This window comes from Anopheles merus, chromosome 2R (assembly GCF_017562075.2).
Source record: "Anopheles merus strain MAF chromosome 2R, AmerM5.1, whole genome shotgun sequence".
Classification (NCBI taxonomy): Eukaryota; Metazoa; Arthropoda; class Insecta; order Diptera; family Culicidae; genus Anopheles; species Anopheles merus.
The window spans coordinates 15805753-15822789 of record NC_054082.1 but is presented as its reverse complement, the minus strand read 5'-3'; the positions used below and the strand labels follow the sequence as shown (position 1 = coordinate 15822789).

The 17037-nt window shown below is 47.3% G+C and overlaps 1 protein-coding gene across 1 annotated transcript; it reads right to left on the bottom strand.

Annotated features, from left to right (window-relative positions):
* Positions 1 to 2166: 2166 nt before the first annotated feature.
* On the bottom strand, positions 2167 to 3311 carry LOC121588860. Its single transcript, XM_041907290.1, has 2 exons — positions 3146 to 3311; positions 2167 to 3056 (listed from the first exon to the last, which is right to left on the bottom strand). The coding sequence occupies exons 1-2, from the start codon at positions 3212 to 3214 to the stop codon at positions 2721 to 2723; spliced, it is 405 nt and encodes a 134-aa protein (XP_041763224.1). The 5' UTR covers positions 3215 to 3311; the 3' UTR covers positions 2167 to 2720.
* Between the last annotated feature and the right edge of the window lie 13726 nt (positions 3312 to 17037).

Sequence of the window (17037 nt, the reverse complement as noted above, 5' to 3'; positions counted from 1 at the left end):
GCCTCCTGCGGGATGGCTTTAATGACAAAAATAAAGGAACTTGTTTTTATAAATAAGCTTTTCTATCCAAAATGCTCTTAAAATGTACAACATAAATTTTTGTGTGGTTATAGAGATGCTGTTGACTCACTTGGTATCCAGAAGTAATCCAAATGCTTTATTTTCAGATTTTTTTTCATACTGTTTTTTAGTTGAAACAATTTTTCATTAGATGAATTTCAAAGAAATTTGAATTCAAATTTTCTTGTTTCTCAACAGGTGGTAATATGTAATTCTTAAGGTTAAACATTTCAGAACATTTAATGTTTAATTTTGATATAGAATTTTTGTGCTTCGTCCATTTACCATTAAAATCATCATATTGGATAAATTAAGCAAAATCAGATTTGAAATGAGTAATTTTCTAACAAATCGAAAAGCAAATCGGAAAATCCTATTGGATCACTTTGACACCACTGAGCAAAAAGGCCTTTTCATCGAAAGTAAAGCGCCGAATGTATGCAATGCGCATTGCACGAGTCTTGTGCAAGCGAATCGTAAAACGATTTTCGCGAATGCAACGAAGGCACCAGCAAACATTACGTTATTACGGTGCATTCGGGAAATTTGGGCAATAACGAATGCGCCCGTACATTAATCCCACACTTTACCGTTAATATCTTACCAATGCAAATAAAAGCAACAGATTAATCGGTTCATGCCAAACCCAAACCTGTGCTGGGCAACAAATGCGACACTGCAATACCGCTTCGCCGTAGCCTGTTTCGCAGTTTCGCGATCAATTTTCACGGTTGGTGGTGGTAATTTTATTGCATTTGGTGTAAAAGCAGCGCTCCAAGATTGTGTTTGAGTTTTATTCCAGCCTGCAGCCTTACGCTGCGCTGTGCGGTATTTAAACTCGTACCCCGTACAACAGTGGACTCGGAAGCGAAGGGAAAAATGATGTAGTGTAACACAGCGGGGGCAAGTCGAAAAGTATCCCAGCGATCATTCCCATCCACGAGCGCATAATTATTTGTCGGAAGAAGTACGCACGCATGCACTTGCCACAATTGAATGCTGTATTTACGCGAACAAATTGGTACAAGGCATCATAAATATTCCGCTTGCCATACCCAGCACCCGGGGTAACTGTTCGCACCGCACAGGCTCTTTACCAGACCAAGCCCATCCGAGCGACACGGGGAAACCCGCGTCGCGGTCGTCCCGGCCCAGGGAGCTCATTATCAGGCGTAATCCGACTTTAATTTACTCTGAGCTCATTCATGATGACCTAGGAAAAAAGGATGACCGCGGTAGCCGGGACCGACCACGCCGTATTACCCGGCCACGGGCGCTCGGTGCACGCGGTTGTACGCGGCAAACACTTGGTGCCCGGGGTCGTAGCGGTGGCGGAGCGTGGGCACGCGGCGGAGTGTTTATGACAAATAAAGTTACAGTTTTCGCGAGCAGCGCCGGGTCGATGCGCGCACCGGTTCGAGATTGGCAAAACGGCTTGCGGGGGTTGTTTACACACAGGAAGGGGGTGCAAACGAAAAAAAACCAAAAGGAAGCTATCGCAAGGCAATCGCACGAGACGGCCGAACAAAATGAGCAAATAAAGCTGGACCGCGAAGCTGCACCACCAGTCCGACCGCGTTTTTGCATGCCGCAGCGATGCAACGATTGCTGCACGCTGTTTGAGCTGCTTCCTTTCGGGGGGAGCTGAAGGAGTCAGCAAGGACCAAGGGGGCGAGCGGGATGGTATATAAACTTTGTTCGGTACGCGTGGGATTAATTTAAATAAACCGAAAATTGGCCAGCTACGCGATGGTGCTGCTGGTGCCCTTTTGCTTGCAGTGTGCAGCGATTTACTATAGCAAACAGTCATCGGATCTTGGTTGAGAAGTTGTAAAAGAAATTACATTAAAACATTCAAAACTAGTGTTCCAGTTTATTAAAAATACATACTTAACATTATTTGAAACACTCAATAATAAAGCATACTTTGCCTCACGCTGTACAGACAAACAAGTAAATGCGCAATCCTTCCTCCTAGTGTCAGCTTATGTTTTGATAACCCATAAAACAAAATGTTTCTTTTGCCCCCATCGTTTAGCCCCGTATCATATTAAGCTGTCAAAACTTATCAGCAAACGCTACAATATTGCGTTGAAAGAGTTTCTCGATGGAGAATGGGTGTTTTTTTTTTACTCTTCCCCCACTCCTTAGGGCCGAAACCCAATCCAGACAAATGGCTTGATCAGCCAGGAGTGTCCCTGCCGTGTGCGATGGCTTCATGATCATTAAAGCACCAGTTGCAGCAAGGGATTGGAGTTGGAGAAACCAAACGCGGCTTGCGGGGTGGGGAAACAAAAATATAGCATTGATGAAATTATTTGACACTGCCAACCGAACACGCCGATGTAGCTGGTGTTGGAGGTGGTTTGGGCGACTACAAGAAGAAAATATGATATCTCAAACACACACACGGATCCAACGTGTGAATGCCACATAAAGAATCACTGGGCAGGAAGGGAAACCAAAACAGCAGCAGCAGCAACAAAAAAAACACCACGACACGAGTAACAAATGATTCCAGTGGGCAGAATAAATTAACCAGAAGCGATGTAATCGATAGGTCGGAAGGATGGAAACGGTCCCCGTAGTTCGTAGTTTCCTTTTGGTAGCCTGTGGAAAAGGTAAACACGCGGATTTGTTTTCCTCCACCTTGAGCTCGCTCACGGCCGATACGAGCCCGCCGGCTGGTTGCACCACGGATTGCCGTGGTACGGGTACGGCAGGACCGGCATGCTGGGATAGTGCAACGGCCACTGGCCCACCATCGGCGGTTGCTGCAGCGGTGCGACGGGAACGTAACGAACGTACGGTTCCATCACGTGAGGCTTCGGATCGGTCCCGGCAGGGCTGTAGCTCACCGGTGGCATCGTCACCGTGATCCAGGTCGGTTCGACCACGTGCGCTCGGGGCTGCTGGAGCGGTGGTGTCGCCGTGCCGGATGGAACCGTGTCGTATCTCGGCGTGGTAGCTGCCTCGGGGAAGTAGTCCTGCAGGTGCTGAACGGGAATAGGGACACGAAAAATGAACGGATGATAAATGCATCGGTACGATGGTTGATGCGCCTTCGCGCATGCTGCTGCCTTACCACGGTTGGGGCGGTGAGTGTCGCGATGGGCAGTAGCACACCGACAAGCAGCACTTGCAGACGGGACATTTTCTAAGATTCAACCTCTCCCGGGCAGCGATCGATTAGAACTGGCTGGCAAATTATGTCGATTGTGTGCATCGGTTGCATATAAATAGATGCAACTGGTGTCGGTGGAGTCCGACCGAGAGCGTAGATCGATCGCGGTCGAGGATGGCGAGCTTATCGCGAGCCGTGCGAAACTAGAACGATGCGCACGTGATGGACAAAGTTGCGGCTGATAGCACAATCGGGTGTGATTGACTGGAATGCGGGAATAGTTTTGACGGACCTGTTGTCGGACCAGACTGACAACATGCACTCAGTAGGGCAGATGGCAGCATGTTTTTGAGCGGTGTTGTGATGACTTATGATTGTGACTTTAAGAAGTCTTGCCGTAATGGGGTTGCATGGGAATACGCCTAAAGTTATGCAATTTGCAATACCCAACGTTCTTTTTAAACCCATTTTTAAAGTGCTTTACCCTACGTTTAGCATCGTTTTCTTTGTTGCTTTTTTAAGCTTTTCGGTCCTTCGATTGGGCAAAGTTTTGCTCGCAAAACATCATAAAAAGTGCATTTTTGATTTTACATGAAAACACACATAAACGCACAGTTCCGAGTGGCCTCGGTGGACCGTCAGCCCAAAATCCTATTTTGTCTAATCCTGTTTGGATTGTAAATCACCCGCAGCGCACCGAGACCGAACCTGCTCCCACCGCTCATTACTCAATCATTCCCAAGTCCCAAGGCCACCGAGACTCCAAATCGAATGTGTATGTGCTCAAAACATATTAAACTGTGTGGCTCACGCCCACCCCCCTGGAGACTGTCGGTATGGCTGCCATATGTGTGTATATATATGTACACGTTTGTGCGAGTTTGTCAGCCTCAAACGTTATTTCGTGACAGCGGGTACAACCGGGGTTCGTCTCTATTTGTCTCAGGCGGCATGCTCACGTACGGTACGGTACGACATAAAATCATGTTTTCATGCATCGGAAGTCGCTCCGGGAGTTCCGGGCCCAGGCCACGAAGTTCTCGTTTGTTGCCAGAGTTTACGAGCCTTCCGTTTCCCGCGGTTCCTTTAGACTACTTTATTTTTTCCTCTCCGGCCACTGGCAGGTCTAGTGCAGTGCTGTCACCGAGCGCCACGAGTGCCACGAAAAGGGGTAGGAGGAGTCTTCTTGAGACGTTTCGAACGCCGCCGCCGATTTTTAAGTGCAGAGGAAATACAAAATTCAAGAAAAAGACCATACAAATGTTTTCCAATCTCCCACCTTCCCGTGGGGTTGCCGAATGTGGAATGTGTGTGTGTGTGTGTGTGTGTGTGTGTGATCGTGTCCTGGGAACCCTGGAATATCACCGTATGCCAGACGAGGCTGGAGATTTTCTTTCCGGATATCTTATACCCACAAATTTGGAAACTGCTTTGCAAAACCATACACGGGTATGATATTTGCATATTTGGTCTTACCAGGCTCGAGCGACTTCTTTTGGCTTTTCTAGCAGGGACGATGAGAATTGTTTGATCGCACGGGGTGTTATAAAAATGCATCACGATTGCAGTGCTTTCACTATTTTTTTTAGCAGTTGATAGTTTATTATAAAAAAAATCAAATGAAACAACGATACACTGCTATCGACACCCTTTGCTGCTAGCGCCATCTATGAACAATAGGCCTAAAAAGCCTATTATGCACTGCGGTTATTTAAGAGAACACTTTCATTACAGTACTAACACCATAATCAATTTGTCGAACAATGCCGCATTATCAATAAATACCGCTTGGCAACATTTGATTACGAACATATAGCTGTTCCATTATAATCTGGCCATGAAAAGCCTGCCTGCGGTTGACCGGTTCACTGTTCATTTTATTGCAAATCCGACAAGCTTAAGCTGGGGTACAGAAAACGAAATGAAAGGCAAACAAAAAACTAGAATTATTACATATGTAAATGACACGCAAGCAATCACCGGCGGGTACTCGCCCAATACGCTCTATTGCCCACCATCGGCATGATTGAATTTTACAATCAACAAACCTTCCGCACCATTTACCGCCTCTTCACTCTTTGAGCCTGTTTCGTGTTTTTTACCAAACTACCGAAACAAGAATTCAATCACAAACTGCGTTCGGCGATCGAACTCATGTTCGTGCAGCGCCTGGAACGAGGCAGAAATAAACCAACGAGAAAATAAAAATAAATGACGCTAACCATAAACAGATTTACGGCTCACCCGCCAGGCCGGTGCAAGCCTTCGGCGGACGCTGGCTACAGTCGGAACCGAAGATTCCTCAAACCGATTGGCACGTCGTCGTCGTCGCCGGAAACAACGCCACTACACGTGAAGGCATCGTTAACAACCCAAACCCAATCCCTAGCAGTTCGCAGTGGTCGTCGAGCCGGCCGAGCCGAACAGGCCTCGGACAGTACAATTAAAAAGGCGTAAGGCAGAACCCAGCGAAACGGTTCGATTGGACGAAAGTTTTGGGAAGTTGTGGGAAGAGTTTATCTCGTTTTTTTTTGTTGTCCTGGAGACCCCATAGGCCAATATTTCTGCCGAGAGTGCGCGGGCTGGGAAGGCATCGCGCATCGCGAATTACGCGCGAACTACGGAAAAGTTTGCCGTTTTTTGGGGGGTTTGTTTTTAAAGGAAGAAAGGAATATTTCTCTGATTGCGCAACAAGTTCCCCGCGGGCGTGGTGGGCTGTTTGTTGCTTTTATTGCTTGCAGATTTTTTATTTACTCGCCCATACTACCTCCTCAACGGGCACTTTCATTATGCGCGAGCGGAATTTATAAATTGTTGACTGAAAGCAAATATTTCTCCCCACCGACCCGCAGCACCCATCAGCACCGTTGGCCGAAAAGCATCATAAAACATAACGACTGTGAAATTGGTCGATAATTAACGACTCGATCGTGCCCGGCCCTCGGCAATGCGGGAGGAGTTCGACGAACGAGGGTCCGCGTTGGGCGCGTTTCGTACGCAGCGTGAAAAGAAGTCATTTAAAACCGACACGCCGCAGGATCTGGCGATCCGCAGTGATGGTGGTGGCGTCTTGGTGACACACTGCGAGGACAAATTGGGAGAGGTGCTTCCCGATTCGCCCTGCTGAGTGATTAAAACCGAACAAGCAAGGAGGCAGCGCACCAGCGTATTGGTATGGTTGCACTTTTGCAGCCTGCCAGCCGAAAATTAGCTGACCGCAGCGCAGCGGGACTGCAACAAAATGAGCTTTGCTCCGTGGGGCTTCTGAGTCGACTGAGAGTGATGTAGCTTACGCAGGCTAAGAGATCGGAACATTGTGGTTAGGAGGTTCTTTCTCTCCATCCGCACTGCCAACCGAACAAACAGGAAGCGATGCTTTGGCGTTGCCTCGAAACCGTCCAGGCGGTGGTGTCCTTTCGATCGGGGCTTCGGGAATAAAGTTCACAGACTCCCAGCTTCTCAGCGTCCCGATGCTCCCGTCGACCGTTCATTACGGCCAATTAGTGAAACACATGTCAGCGATAAATTTCACGCCATTTTTACAGTCTACACAATTGTAGCACCAGTTCGTAGGGACATCGGCCAAGAGCTCCAGTGTCCAGGAAACTCCGATCCAGCGTACCGGGTGGATACATTCGGAATGTCCAATCCGTGATGGGATCTTCGATCGGTCACACGCACGCACCCGCTGAGTGACAAGGCTGTCCCTTTTTTTTAAAATCACGCCACACAACCTAAACCGAATAATTAACCGCCGGTTCGATGCTCGTGGAAATTAGGACGGCGCTATAAAACACGAACAACGAGCAGTGCGCTGAGAAGCGTCACGATCGTGCCAGCGGTGATCAGTTGCTGCTGGAGCAAACTTATACGGCCCCGGTTTGTCGTCGCCTGGAGTGGAAGGTCACCTCCATAAATCATGCCATGCTCGGGGGACGTTTCGTGACGAATTTCTAGACGGACGAGTGCCCGTCCGGGATCGATACGTTACCGGTCGGCTTTACCGCCCGAGCTCGATCATCTTCGGCGGAGCGAGGGAGTGTATGCTCCGGTCGTAAGTGTATGGGCAGTAAACAAACGAGCGGGAAAACAATAGGGCCCATGTCGATCGATTCCTGCTCGTCGTCGTTTTATTGCTGCTGCTCGCGTGGAGCATGGGTTTTCGGAGCCAATTTGGTTTTATGATGCACCGCACTATAAATAACAAAAAATCAACCATTGATAGCGGAGGACAGCGGAGGACATCTCTCGGTGTGTGAGTCGTGGCAACGTCGCGAAGATGTCGTTAAAGATGATTAATTGTACTGTACGATGAGGGGGGCATGGCTGATCGCAGTTGCGGCTCGCTGGACGATCGGGGACTACATCGGGATCTTGCCCTTTTGCGTGTGCCGTAGCAAGGCTTATACTTCGGTACGCACTCAAAATAAGCTAAACTTTGACTAACGCTGCTGATGAACAGCAAAACTGCCTACAAACAAACAATAAAGCACGGTGCGCCGGGGTGGAAACAATTTCACGTGTTTTTACTCCACTCCGCTGCACGCGTGTTACACTTCGGGCAGAATTGTTTCACGATCACCTTTAACCTGCTCCATCTCTCCCACCCGATCGACGGCGCGCATGAATGAACGCAGTCTGGTTTGAGGTTAAATGTGAAATTTGCATCCATTTTCATTATCTCTGCCTGTCTGACTGCCTGCCTGGTGGCTGTGGTGTGTGTGTGTGTGTGTGTGTGTGTGTCCTGGTGTAAGGAAGGAAGGAGGGCTGAAATACCCTACCGGGCTGCCGGGCTGTTGGTGTAGCGGGGTAATGAAATGTGTGTAATTAAATTTAATAATCCATTCCCGCCCGACCACAAACCGATCGTCATATTTGTACGTTTGTTTTCGATTGGCTGCATCCCTTCCGCGGATGTGCACCGGAGTTTGCAACGCACTTTAATGCTTCCGAATCTCCGGGGTTTGTTGTTTGGTGGGAAGAGGCGGCCCGTGCGAAAACCCCTCAATGCGAAACACTAGTGTTGATGATAGTTGTGCAGACCCTCCCTCCCACCCGGTTGGCCGGTGCCGCGGAAGCCTCAAAACATTGGTCAACTTTTCTAGCACTATCATCGTGCGGTTAGGCGTCCCCGGGTTTGAGGTCGATTTAAGCCCGACCCCAGCAATGGGCCCGCGGCCACCCGGTGGATTGTGGCCCGCGAATTAACACACGCGAGATGCACACCAAAACACACACACACACACACACACGCACACACCTCAAAACCCGAAATTAATAGTCGGTACCGCTCCGGGCATCATTTGTAGCTCCTGTCGGTGCATCCACTTGAAGATGGATAGCGCCGCGAGTGGCTACTACTGTTGAGCGTCAGCGGCCGAACCGCGAACCGTAATGAATGGTTTCGCCGTGGGAGAGATATCCAGTGGAGCACAGAAATGGGGAATTCTTTTAGTTGCGCTGAGCGCTTTTGTTTGGCACCGGGCAGCTGTTATCGAGTGCCGGTAGGTGAATGCAGTCCAATAGTGGGTTAGGTACATATTTACATATTCCCCTTTGTATGCGAGGAATGTGGTGCGTAGTTAATGTGAAGCTTAATTAATGAGTCCACATTGGTTGGGATGGTAGTGATTGAATTAGCCGAGTGGGTTCTGTAATGCATTGCTGCCGCTGTTGATGGTAATTAAACTCCAACAGGAATTGGGAACAATGGTACTAGAGAACTTATTAAACATTTCTGTCGGTTGAATAGCCTTACCCGACCGATGGTTCAATAGACTCAATCAATGTGATGCATTCTTGAACAAGGATTCCGATGACTCCGCAACAAAGGTGTTGTCAACAATAGGATCTACTCGTGTTTGAACTACTTCTCCCTTCTTCAACAGTAATTTCAATATCTCATGTGTTTTTTTTTTTATAATCACAAACAAAGACAGCCAGTTTCTACAGGCATCTTACCGCAAGTACGCTTCATAAATTTTAACTCCCTAAACCAAACATTGTCCCAGTGACAAGCATAAGGCGGGCCAGAGTTTTTAAGTATACGAATAGGGAGCTTGTGTCCTATTACTGTGACTAAAGAGCGGAACTGAGCATGGGAGCGAAACAATGGTACAAACTTCCAAACATGTCGTACGGATATTTATTACCATCAACAGGAATTTAACCGTAGCCAGAAATAAACTTTCAGCGAGTTCTTCAAAGCAAATGTTTGTATTAGTGTGCACTGTTTTCCCCACAAACAACAAAGCACATGGTTTTGCAGTTTATTTGTTTGTAGTAGGTTAATGAGAAGCTAGCTGTAACGCTAGGTGTTGGCCACATTTGGCGTATGGAAAACTAAACCCAAACGATTGGCTATTGACGTTGCTACGTTCTTTCTTCCTCAAAGTTCTAATTCCATGAAATTAACTTGCACAAAACAGAAAAAAAGGTCTCGCCCCGCGAAGAAATGTCCCACCAGCAGCCCCGGCAGCAAGAAATTGGTTCGTGATTTGTGGTGGTAATTAATCTTTGTTCCGAAGAAGGTCTCTTGCACGCTTGGGATTTGGAACGAGATTTCCATCCATCCAGACCAGAGGCTTTAGGTTGGAGCTGCTGACGGGACTCGTTGCTGTGGCGTCTCGTTTCACTTCTGCCACTTCTTGCTCATTCTGGCCGTGGCCCTTCCGCTTCCCAGAACGTCCCCGACTGCTTATCCCGAGCAAATGCTTATCCGGGTGTTGAAACGATGATATTTTATGGTAATTTTTCTGTCCGCTCACCGCTGACAGGGAAGGCGTGAAGCTGGGGCTCAAATTACAAAACTCTGCATTCGCGTTAGGCAGGCCCCTTGGCCCGGTCGCCTGCCGAAACTGGCGGCTGACCCGTGATCGAGCGGATGGTAGTGACTTCGACGACCGCGCAAACGACGCACAGCACACATGTGAGCCACGCCGTTGCTTCCGTCCGGGGCGTTAGGGGTGCTGGTTGTGTCGGTGCCTGTTTGGGCCTTGTTTGCTGCATCGGAGAAAGAAAGAACCCGACACCGTATGATCCTAATGATGACATGTTGGAATTTTTGGAACTGCTGGCCCCAGCAAACACGACTGCCTTCTGCAGGAAAATGCAGATGTCTCACAACTTCAGCACTTGTGTGAGTGAGCTGGTTGAGTGTTGAGAGTAGTTTCTGATTTCCATTTCCAAACTGCTGCTACTATTCGGAAATGATTTATCACGGTTTGAAGGACCGCACCGCTACAATAGCAAACACAGTGACATTGTCGGCTTCTTAAATTGATATGTCATCGTTTGTGTTGCGCGGGCTATCAAACCACTGAAACACATTTATCGTGCAATCCTTTTGCGGAAAAAAACAGAAAACAAACATTCACAACATGTGGATGGTTAATGTTTTTTCTTCGACATGGCTGCTACCATGCACCGCCGGCCCGGTGTGAATGATGGCCGCGATTAAGCAAAATACCGTTCAAAAACGGTGGACCCGGTGGGGAACCTAATGTCTTTTTGTCACCGTGTCATTGTGCCGAAAATGGCCAGAGCGCATTAAATTATGAATATTTAACGTAGAAAATGAAAACGGCGACCAGACCCACACACACACATACACACCGCAACGGTACGACAACTTCATTCGATAGCGAGGCTGATGTATCGCTGGCTCTGTATCATGTCGTTCCATTAACATGGCCAGGCCCAGCCGAGAGCGACTGTGGATGCCAAGGGCAGGTGCCCACGGCACGGCCAATGCCCGCCCACACACCCGCCACGGGCACGGTACGGCGTGTGGGACGGTACGATAAATTGTCGACAACATCTTTAAAATAAGCTGATCAAAGCGAACGATTGAGCCTCTGCCGGATCGGATCTCACATCGGAGAGCATGCGAACAATCCTTTAGCGCGGTGGAAGTACAAGTTCCGCCGCCCGCATGTTGACGCCACGGCAAACCGTTGTGCGGCGGCCGTACACGGGCCAATTTCAGCCGCGCTGCCGCGCGCCTTATCGTTATTCGGTGTCGGGTGCCATTCGGACGGGTTTGTGCCACGGGAAAATTAGCGGAAGATCAAAGGAACGGTTCCTCGTGGAACCGTTTGTTGTCGTCAGCGTCGTCGTTGCCGTCTGGTGAGATTCACCTGCCCGCTGCTCCACTGCCCGCTGCCCGGAGGGGTAGTTTTTCTGTGTGTGTGTGTGTGTGTGTGTGTATGTCCTTTCTGCGGGCGGCAGATGAAACGATGGCCAATAGAGAAGCGCATAGAGAGCTGTGGCAAAGGAAGCAGTGGAAAAAATAAAGGCAAGCAAAACAGAGCAAAAAGTACGCCAGGATCATGTGCAACGCAAGGGAAAGGCATGGGGAATGGGGCTTGCTGCCGGGCTGGGATCACTTTCGAGCCACCGCCATAATTCGATTCGAAGCGTGTGTACGTCGATCATGTACAACTGTGAGCGAAAGCGCACGTGAAGTTTGCAGGATATCGCTTTCCCAGGGCCGTGTGTGGCGCAAAACTTTACCATCAAGCGATGATGCGACAAATGCGGTAAGGTGTGTTTCTTTTCTTTCTTTCTTTTTTGGTGGGTTGGAAATTTCCGTTTGAATCCTTTTCGAGAAGCAGCTCGGGATGGCATGCTGTGGCTGGAAATGGGAAGTTGTATTTTTGGATTGTTGATTTTTCCAGGAAATTGATGAAACTATTCACGTGGAAGAAGGATAGTGTCATTGTGAAGCGTTGGTGGAAGCTATGTGGTATAAACATCGAAGCCTTGTCCAGAATTTCGTTGAAAAAATCAAACATTCATAGCTCTGAGAAGTATTTTAAACAACCTTTCCCAGACTGGACTATTTTCTATTGCCCATCTTAAACTTCCGTTGAACCAATCAGAGCTGAAGGAAAAATTGTTTTCAAAATCAGGAGCTAGAGAGAGAGAGAGAGAGAGACAGGGCGAAAGCATCCACTCTGGATGGTTCGAGCAGCGTGGCAAGGATGTGCTCAGCCGGCCGGCTTCCGGTTTCGATTATCTTCTTAGCGACGGTACGTGATTCGGTGCAGCTTCGAGCATCGGAAATGGGCCTTCAAAGAGCAGCAGCAGCAGCAGCAGCAATAGTTTCGAGACGACACAAGAAACTGTCACGGTGTTGTTTGCTGATTGGCAAAAGGTGCCGATCTTTCAAGTGAAATAAAATAGAGAAGGTACAGTACCACGTACACGCAAAAAAAAAAAAAAAATGAGAGCAGATATTCACGAGCAGCAAACTATATGCCCTGATGCAATGGATGGAACCCCGCGGGGTAGGTGGCGCAAAAGCATAAGAAAGCAAAACAAAAAAAAACAAGTTCTTCAGCTTGACGTTGCTTTTGCTCGACGATTTTCGAATTTTGTGTGAAGTGCTACGTTCCGATGGGAATAAAATGTTCGTACAAAGGAGATAGTTTTTATGTATTTTTTTCCTATCTACGCTTCTAAGCGCACAGGTGCTGTTCATTTCGGTAAATCAGAGGCACACTTTTCAAGGGGGATTAGGGGGAAAATTGTTTCTTTCATCCCGGGTGCTTTTTTTTCTCTCTTCTTTTTGGTTGTTTGCACCGGCAAACAAAGACGATTTGATTGGTGAATTTAATGAAAAGTGTGTCCACACGGGCATTTGATTGTTTTGCTTCTACCAGCTGGTGAAACATGCAGTTCACACAATTGTGAAATGTTCACTTAAAGAACGGTAGGAGCGTGAAGCACTTGAACAGCCAATAGGCGTTTTGGGGGGAGGTGAAACAGATATTATTGTCTTTTTTTGCTTTTGCCTAGGTAATTAGTAAACCTTCCCAGATACCAGCAGGAAACTTATTAGAAATTTACACTCATTGCGCATTATTAGCAGCCTGATTCTATCTTGAAGATAATACTATCACAATTAAGGCTGCATATGTATGCACAATAATTGATAAACCGTGTAGTTCTTGAATGACTTGAGTAGTTATTATTACAGCCGTGTTGCATTTATGATGTATCCTGCCTGTTAAATTATCTCCTCGTATGCCAATATTTATGGCGATAGCTTGTGAAATATGTGTGAACTTTAAAACTTGTCTGCTGAAAGAGAATCCACCAAAATCGAAGATAAATAAAGCATTTTCTGATTTGGTTTGATTTACGGCGCGGTTGGTGAGATCCTTTTACAGGAAATAAAAATACCTTCACTTTCCTGTTTGCGTCACAAGCTTGGTGGAGGTGTTTGGCGAGCAAGATTTACTGCGATCGATAGCAAGCGATTAGATATCGCAAAAACGGATTTTATAGTCAGTTTTTTTTTCTTCTTCTTGCTGCCTTGTTGCCTTTGCTTTTGTGCGTGCGTTCGTTGCTTCTTACAGTTAAACATATTGTCTCATGCCGGTTCCAGTTGGAAAATAAACCGTATTAAGAAGCAACCATCCAGCTACCTGCCAGCGTTACAAACTTTTACCATTTGCACGTGATTGTACGCGATTGAGTACGACAAAGCCGCACAAAGCCCTCGGTCGACAGAAAGTCATTTTGAAGTTGGATTACTTTTCTATTATGACCAGAGCCGACCCACGCCCCAAGGATAGTGGGATAGTTTTGGCCAAATCGTTCGTTACGTTATTATCGCGCAATTCGTATTTGCTGCGAAAGTTTTTGTGTCGCCAGCCAGAACGCCACAGTGCACAGGGTACAGAGAGAGACACACACACACACACACACACACACACACACACACTGAGCTATCTTTTCCGCAGCATAACTAAGACAAGATTCTTTTCTTCATCTGTTGTACTCAAGTGTGCAGGCAAAGCAAAAACAAAAAAAAGGAAGGCTTTTTTCCCTGGCTTAAACCGGCACATAATAAAAGTGAAAAGTTCCCGCGCACACAGGTAAGGTAAGGAGCAAAAAATAGGTACAAAAAAGAACAGCACGAAAAAGGAAGAGTAAACTATCATAAAAAGAAATAAAAACCGAAGTGTAAACACAGGCTTAAAACATGAAAAACTGACATCAAAAGGTAAAGGAATGAGGCAGTCGAAGTGGTAGGTGTGAAAGGGTGCGGTTGATAACATAACGTTACATCAACGTAACGGCCGTCGATGGCTTTTTTTCTGTGTGTGTGAGTGTGTAAAGTTTTCAACAACAGTGATTTGTACTTTAACGAACTGATTTCTTGTGTCGCTCGTTTGGAATGGTTTTTCGTTTGTCAAGAAAGAAAGAGAGAGAGAGAGAGAGAGAGAGAGAGAGAGAGAGAGAGAGAGAGAGAGAGAGGAGAACGTTGCTCAAATCGAACCAAAACTCGACAGTGTGGCATGAGTTATGATAATTGGCGCACAAACCGGGGGTGTCTCTGCCTTTTTGCCGGAATTTTCTTACTTTTTATTGTAATAAATCTTTTAATATTAAAATTATTCAGCTGTTACCGATGGGCTAAAAGTTTGAAGAAAGCCTAGTGTCTTAAAAATGGCACAAAAAAACACAATGCAAAAAAAGTCCCCAAAGAGAATCTTACCTCGTCAAAAGTGAAGGTGAGTGAGTGACATGTTTTTTTTAAGGTATCATTTTTTGCTTCTTCTCCAACCGAACTGTGGAGACTCATGTCGGGCCCGGTTTTGAAGGAAACTTTCCTTGCAAACTAATCTAATTTGGAATTTTCCATTCATTCATGAATTATTCAACCAACCGACCGCAACTACCTGTTTCGTCTTAAGGAAAGCTCAACACTGACCAGCCGCGTTGACGGGTTGCAACTTTTTTTTCCCCCAATAATTTGCCCGGTTCTTCTGCCAGTTTGTTTCTTGCCGTGTTCATCCAAAGCTGCCCGTGTCCAGTTTTATTTTTGTCAAACCCCTTGGCCTGAGCAGGAACATGCGAACTTATTTGTTCTGTTGCCACGTTAAACACACGCGCGCCGCTGTGAGTGTCCGGTCAGGTCCACCTGTCAGAGCCCCGAATGGCAACAAATCCAGGTGATGGTGGTGGTGGTGGTGAACGTTGTCCCCAAAAAAGGGATCGCCGCTGTAGACGGCGCAGAACGTCGCGCGAGGGTCGTAAATTGAAACCAGCTCTCGTACGTTCGACCGTTTCCCGCCGCTCTAATTGACTAGCGGCTTCAAGCCAAAAACCCCCAGCACGTTTCAGCAGGGAGGCCAAGTCCAAACGGTCGTCCAAAAAAACCCATCAATTGCTTCGAAGTGCAACAAATCGTAACATTTGTTCGGCAGGAAAGCTGTTTCATTAGGCTGAATAATGCAGCATGGCAGGGGCATTATTAAATATTTTATGACTCATTTAAGTAGAAAATCATCCTAAATCGAGCAAAGCGCACAGGATGAGCGTGCCGGGCAGAGAACGAGCGAAAGGGGGAAAACCCCGGTGCAAAGAAGGCAGGCTAGAAAGCAAAATGGTTGACGAGCGTAGCTGAGATGCTCTACCGAGGAAGGGTCCCTTCCTCCCTTTCGGCACCGGGAGCGAAAGTTCATTGATAACTATTTCCGTGCGGCCAAAAAGGAAGCTGGAAAAGGAGCAAGAGCTCCCGAGAGGATTCGTTACTCGTATTGCACGTCAAGCAGGGAGGCAAGCAAGCAATCCAGTCCCGCTTGCTTTTCCCCCGGCAAAGTGCCCGGGAGAATGATCGAAGCACGAAACATGCCAGCCACCCCGAGGTGGTTGATAAATGGCACCGGTACCGGGCGGCAACAATCGTAACGGCCAAGTTTCTGCCGACTTTTTTAATATTTGATGAAACCCGCCCGGCCCTGCGTCCGTCTCATCTTCTCGTCCATGCGCTCGCCAGCAAGAGGGAGAAAAGATTTACGAGATTTTTGGCACCTCTCGGGATGGCAGCATCATCCTTGGAAGGCGGTAAGACAAAATACTCTTGTGAGTAATTTGGGATAAATTGAAGCAAGAAAATGGGGTGTGTGTGTGTGTGTGTGTGTGTGTGTGTGTGTGTGTGTGTGTGTGTGTGTTTGTTTGTAGACTCTTTGGCTCTTTGGCTCAAGACCTTTGATTTCGCAATCGCAAGAGCGCAAGTGTGTTGGAGAATGGGCGGGGAATGGAAAAGGGATAACGCAATAGAAATATGTTCCTGGTGGCATCAGGGAGAAAACAAGCAAGCAACACACCGGGTTACCGGGAAGGAAACATTACGCAACGCATGCACGCATGAGACGCCATCCGCCCGGACACCGTTGGAAGATGGCCGATACGTTCACTTTTGAAATAATTCAATTTCTGTCTCGAAAGTGCTACGCTTAATCTTTTTGGGGGCGCAATGGGTTGTTGTCCAAACAAATTGCGTTGTTTAGCTGCGCCGGGCAATGCCATTGCCGGATGGCACTTTCCCGATGCCCCTAGCGGGTGGCATCAGTCACGGACATCTGGGCACTGGGGTCTACTGCTACGGTTTCGCCCTGGTTCCGGTAAGCGTTGCGTTCATATCTTGCAATTTTAATGAAGTTTTGCTTTTTACGTCTATCGGTGTACGTTTTTGTTTTGTTTTTTGGAGGAGCTGCAGAGGAGCTTGCTGGTTGTTCAAACAAACCTGGCGGAGGTAGCTATGACAAAGTGCTACAATATGCAAATCAAATGATGAACAGGAATCAACCCCGTTACTGTAACGATAATGTAGTCTAATGTGCGGAGACAGAGAGTTGAATGAAAAGTTAATAAAAAATAAAGAATAGAAAGAATGAGCTACAAACACAACCAGCGACCAGAGATAAGTGAAGGAGAAAACTGAACATAAAAAAGTCCCACAACACACACACACACACTCGTCCCGTCTAGACACAGTGCATGCTAAATGATGTTCTGGTCTTCCGAGTTTTGGTACGAGCGCTCTCGTACAATAA

What these genes read in the sequence shown, in the direction of transcription:
- LOC121588860 (XM_041907290.1), bottom strand. Translation starts at nt 3,214, where the DNA reads ATGTCCCGTCTGCAAGTGCTGCTTGTCGGTGTGCTACTGCCCATCGCG. An exon ending in CACTCACCGCCCCAACCGTG is followed by an intron (nt 3,057 to 3,145) that starts GTAAGGCAGCAG and finishes ATTCCCGTTCAG; the next exon opens with CACCTGCAGGACTACTTCCC.